A 6,000-nucleotide genomic window follows, 5' to 3' on the forward strand; every position below is an offset into this window, starting at 1 on the left:
AAACTATCAAACTTTGACGATAACCAAAAATTTATATATAATGTTCAATGCGGAAAAAAATATTATGTCAATATCCTCAATGTCAAAAAATCATTGATCGCTGGTTTTGAACTGAATTTACTTAAATCCAAGAAAATTCGTATAAGTTCATTCGCATTTGAATGCTATTTAAAATATCAAAATTTTGCGGAAATTATATCTTACATTAATTCATATAAACCAGATGATATTGTTCGATCGAAAGGATTCATGAAGTCTGTTGTCAGGCACGCAGCTAGATTAAAAAATATGGCTGTATTTTTTCAATATGTATCTAAAGATCTTATTGACGATGACAAAGAGCAATTTGTTTCATATATTCTTGATTCACAGGCAGATTTCATTTTCAATGTATATAATCGCATTGCAAGTGGCTATTATTTATCAAAACGCATGATTAATGAAATTCCCCGCGGATATAATGTTCTTAAAATTGCAAACATTGAAGTAATGCATAATTATGACAAAGAATCACGCCAAGTAACTTGGAATATTGGTGCCTCAGATATATGGAATTTCAGTGAGATTCATGAACTCTTTAATTATCTTCCTTTTTTCCTTAAAATAGTTCCATTTAAGGAACAAGAAAATCCTCCCAAATACACAGACTTCTATTTTAAAGACACTGATCCTAGTGATCGTTTAATTCTAGAACTTGATTTTGATCGAAAATATATTGAAGGAAATCGATATAAGGCTTTTACAATAATTATTAACAAAAAAATGAGTCAAGCTGTTATAATAAGGAATAACAAAGATATACCTTATTTAATCGAGGATGTTATTAACAGAGTTCAAATTTCAAAATGTGTAATTCCTTCAAATAAGTTAAGCAAAAAACTGACACGTTATACCAACTTCAATTCACCAATAATTAAGGATATTTATGATTTGCGCTCGTTACTTAAACAATTACCCGGCAAAGTTTATGTCCATCTTTTAGAAGATAAGCTAAAAGATCTTGCAACTTGCAATTCAAAATCAATTCAATGGTCATGCTGGATCCCAGACCTTGTACCTGATTTATTAAGGGTTGCAATTGAAAACGAATGTATCCAGACCATCGAACTGGATGCCACGTTTTCGTTTCCTCCGTATATACTTATATTACCCCAGTGTGTTATTAATAACACAGGTTATCCACTGGGATATTACTTCGGGCTGAGCGAAAACTCAAATGCTTACAGAATCTTTTATGAAAGACTAGTTTCATCTGCTACAGATGTTGATATTCAAAATGTCCCGATTTTAAGCGATTTGCACTCTTCTCTTGAAAGTTTTTGCAAAAGTAGCCATTTAATTCATTGGCTTTGCGCTTATCATTTTTTAAAAAACAATTAAAGATAGTGTAATCATGAGGGGATTGATTCGAGAAGTAATATATGCAGAAGATGAAGCAACGTATAATGTTAGATACGAAACATACTCCGAAATTGTTAATCATTTAAATAAGAATGAATTGGTTGATCCTCTTGATATGGAAAAATGGATCAATCTTGGCAAAGAGGAATTCAAATCCAAAATCGCACGATTTAAGAGAGATGTCAAAATCATGCCTAGCAATCATGCGGAAGGTAATCACGGGAGCTTGAATACCAAAATGAAGGAGATTTCAAGCACAAACAAACTTTTGAAGTTCCAAACAATGATTGAACATATAATGTCGAGATTTAATCAAATTGATGATCCAAAAAATGATAATGTAATGAAACTTTATAGAAAATTGAAAATTTCGGCAATTAAAAATAAAGTCGAACAGCATTGTAAATGCAACTGCAACATGGAAAATGTTTATAAACTATATGGTGTTCATATTCCATGTATTCATAACATCTTAGATGTAAAACCGGCCGATTTAGAAAAACCTAAAGCATTTCATATTGGAAAATTGGAATTCAATAGTTCGAAGAATATTCTAGTTTATGATGATGAAGACAATCCGATAGGAAAGGGTGATCGGAAAAATGAACAATGCAAAATTTCGGCTCGGAAAACATTTACAACCAAAGTTGAGAACGAAATTTACTTGTATGAAGAACAAGTAACTCCAGATATAGGAGTTAAAAGTCTTGTTCAACGCATTTTAAATCTTCCGTCAATTGACAAGGCAACAAGTTTCATGTTTAATCTTGGGATGAACATCGATTATGATACAATTCAGGCAATTCATTATATATCATCATTAAGAAAAACACATCCAGAAGTGATAGATTTGGCATTAAGTAATGCATATCTTCCGGAAGAATCAGATGAATATCAGCAAAACAAAGACATGATTTCAAAAATTATCGAAGAAGTTTTTGATAATAAAGACAAGGAAAGAGATCCAGATTTTGTTGTAAGAAGGAAGAGGAAAAATGGTTTGTGAAAAAAATATTTATATGAATAAAATGTGTATGATTATTGTTTATAAAAACAGTTAATAAATATGAGAAACTATTTAATTATTTGTTATATAAAGATTCGATATACAGAACAGAATGAAAAAGGATAAAAAAATTAATCAGAAAGATGTAAAAGTTTGGGAGATATAAAAAATATTATAGAGATAAAATATTTCCTGAGAGATAAAAAAGTCAATGAAAGATGCAACAGTGAGAGACTGATGCAACAGTGTTAATGAGATGGAATAGTGTCTGAGAGATGCAAGAGTGTCTGAGAGATACAATAGTATCTAACAGAAGCAAAAGTAAGTGATAGATGCAACAGTGTCTATGAGATGCAACAGTGTCTGACAGATGCAACAGTGTCTGAAAGATGCAACAGTGTCTATGAGATGCAACAGTGTCTATGAGATGCAACAGTGTCTATGAGATGCAACAGTGTCTGACAGATGCAATAGTGTGTATGAGATGCAACAGTGTCTGAAAGATGCAACAGTGTCTATGAGATGCAACAGTGTCTATGAGATGCAACAGTGTCTATGAGATACAACAGTGTCTATGAGATGCAACAGTGTCTGAAGATGCAACAGTGTATGAGATGCAACAGTGTCTGACAGATGCAACAGTGTGTATGAGATGCAACAGTGTCTGACAGATGCAACAGTGTGTATGAGATGCAACAGTGTCTATGAAATTTAACAGTGTCTGACAGATGCAACAGTGTCTATGAGATGCAATATTATCTGTCACACATAACAATGTCTGACAGATATATCTTTCTATGATTCTAACCCTAATTACATTTTTCGTAAAAACCTATATTTAAGATTTGCAATTAACACCCTTTTTTCTCTTCCAATAATGCACAAAACCAAGATTTGACATCAGATTTAAAATCTCCATCAAGTCTGCTTTCCAAATCCGCTGTCAAAACTTGAATATCTCAATTAATTAATGATATTCAGATATTGCGAATAATCTTTAGGTAAAGAAGAAAATTTAGGTTGTAAAATCATATAAAAATGTAGTTAGAGAGCAAAAATTATGTTTGAGTGGATTTCCATGTCGTAGTGGATCTAGATGTTTGAGTGGCTTTAGATGTATGAGTGGTTTTCAATGTCAGTGTGGATCAAGATGTCTGGGAATAAAAGTAAGTCGTAGGTTAATATAAGTTTGATATTAATGTAAGTATGACTTAAAATGTAAGTCTCGGACGAAAGTAAGTCTGACTTGAAATGTAAGTCTCGGACGAAAGTAAGTCTGACTTGAAATGTAAGTCTCGGACGAAAGTAAGTCTGACTTGAAATGTAAGTCTCGGACGAAAGTAAGTCTGACTTGAAATGGAAGTCTGATTCTAAATGTAAGTTCTAGACTAAAGTAAGTCTGATTCTAAATATAAGTCTGATATTAAGATAAGTTTGTAACTAAAATTAAGTCTTATTCCAAAAGCAAATTTAATTGTATAATAAGTCTGGATCTAGAGTAAGCCTTAGTCTACAGCTATTCTGTGTCAAAAATAAGTCACGAACCATAGTAAGTTTCGGACTAGAGTATGTCTGTAATTCGAATCATTCATATTCTTCAATTATCCCGCCAAAAAAAATATCGTCTTTTTATCATACCATAGTTTTTATCAATCTCGTTCTACTAAAAAACCTTTATATTGGTGATTTCTTTGTTAAACCCGTATTTTTTCATGTGAATCTTATTGTATAAACTCTAAAAGTTCAATTTCCGGTCGAAAAAAACTTGAAAACAATTTGCATTCGACGAGTTAAAGAGCTCTATTTATTCTAAATTTTCCAAAAAAATTAGATTTCGTTTTTTCGCTTCAAAAAATATTGTTTTAACTTTTAAAATTTGTAATTCAAAATTTTTTTGGAAAGATTTACGATTTTTTAATACTGCGAATGAGTTTTATTTTACATACTCTATTGATAAATCATATTTTTGTCGAGATATAACTTTTTTTAAAAAAAATTATATGCAAAGAGTGTTATAGAATTCTAGAAGGTATAGTGCATAATTTGAAGTATACTATCAAATAAAGAAATTTTACAGTTTTTTAGTTTTATTTAGATGTACGTTATTTTAGATGGCTTCGTCGAAAACAAAGCATGTCTGTTAAGTTTATTCTTAACATGGTAAATAAAATGGCAACGAAGCCCAGTGTACTGCGTCTTATGCCGTAGTTTTTGTTATCTTCATACTCAAATACAACAAATAAAAAAAGATTTATTACGAAAAAACGTATAAAACAAATGATATATTTATTTCTAGACAAGTTGACGAACATGTAGCGCAACTGTATCGCTTTAGAGAACAGTTCTTCCAACACCTACTCATTCAGTGAAAGATTTAAGAAGAACTCTTACTCGACCTTAACTACCTACGCTTTGCTTGAACAATTCCCAACGAGGTTACTATAAGGTTGCAAGTCTTGTCAAAATGTAGTATGCAATACGTTGGGGAAAAATAGATATATACGAACAAACTACTACAGTCTAGCAACTAGTCTTTAAGTGTAATGTATTTTTGCTACAAAGAGCTCATAACGAAGTCAAATTTTGCAATTTGATGTCAAAACTAGCTAGTTGTTGAATCAAATAGCGTTGTGACTTTGATACATCACGATCTTGTGGTATCAGAGCTGTACTGCTGCAGACTAATTCAACTAAACATGAGCAAGATTGGGATTTCTATTCTCTGGGGTGCGAGGCTCGTCCAAAGTTCAAGCAGCTACAGTGTTTTGGATCACCTAAAGAACTTTGGGAATTCAGTTATTACGTAAATTTCTCAAGATGAACTTGAGAGCAGCGCAGTTATAACGAAAGTCTCTGATGAAAGGCAATGATTTCTTTCATGAATGATCTAACGTTAGCTTGAAATCAGGAAAAGAGACTATTGATGACTTACTTTCCATCGATGGTGCACAACAGCAGGGAGGGGATTGGTGGGTTTGGGGAAATTCGCTGAGGCACTAGTGTCCGGATTGTTCGTCAAATAGGTTTCCTTTCCTATAAAGAAATGACACTTTTTTGGCGGCTTATTGACTCAGAAAAATTTGAGAGTTAACGAATAATTTTGGCGCCAAAAATAATTTCTCTTAATTTATTAAATTTAATATACGCACATCCATAAGTTATGCTATTTTTTCTATTTATTTTGTTCTAAAATTCTAAATATTTTTTTTTCATAACATAAAATATGATGTCTAGTCTCATTTACATAACAACATGCCTTAGAATAGGTTTTTTATTCTTTTTGTCACTTTAAATTAAGAATAAAAAGATAATTTAAATTGAATATTTGCGATTATTCTCACTAATGCTGCTTCCTCTTTTATTAGGTAGACAACAAAAAGTTAGCCTTGGACTCCCATATCAGATTTTTGATTGGTTGCGTATATAATGAGCTGGGATTAATAGACGAAAACCCAGTGAGAAAATTTTTGACGCCATTTTTATGAATTTCAGATTTTCTTTTCATTACTGCTTTTCTTAATAGGTCAAGTTCTTATTTACGTTATAAAGTATGATATTTACAAATATCAAGTTATCGTGTTTTTTGAGAAATT

General features: G+C 31.6%; 2 protein-coding genes across 2 annotated transcripts; both read left to right on the forward strand.

Annotated features, from left to right (window-relative positions):
* Positions 1–288: 288 nt before the first annotated feature.
* Positions 289–917, forward strand: TVAGG3_0210800 (uncharacterized protein; the record flags this gene model as incomplete). The annotated part of the gene is made up of 1 exon (XM_001325357.2): positions 289–917. A coding segment is annotated over one exon (629 nt), but the record flags the coding sequence as incomplete, so codon positions are not given.
* Positions 918–1,393: 476 nt separating this feature from the next.
* Positions 1,394–2,407, forward strand: TVAGG3_0210810 (uncharacterized protein; the record flags this gene model as incomplete). Its single annotated transcript, XM_001308821.2, has 1 exon — positions 1,394–2,407. One exon carries the CDS (start codon positions 1,394–1,396, stop codon positions 2,405–2,407), a length of 1,014 nt encoding a protein of 337 aa, XP_001308822.2.
* Between the last annotated feature and the right edge of the window lie 3,593 nt (positions 2,408–6,000).

The sequence above is a fragment of the Trichomonas vaginalis genome, chromosome IV (assembly GCF_026262505.1).
Source record: "Trichomonas vaginalis G3 chromosome IV, whole genome shotgun sequence".
NCBI lineage: Eukaryota > Parabasalia > Trichomonadida > Trichomonadidae > Trichomonas > Trichomonas vaginalis.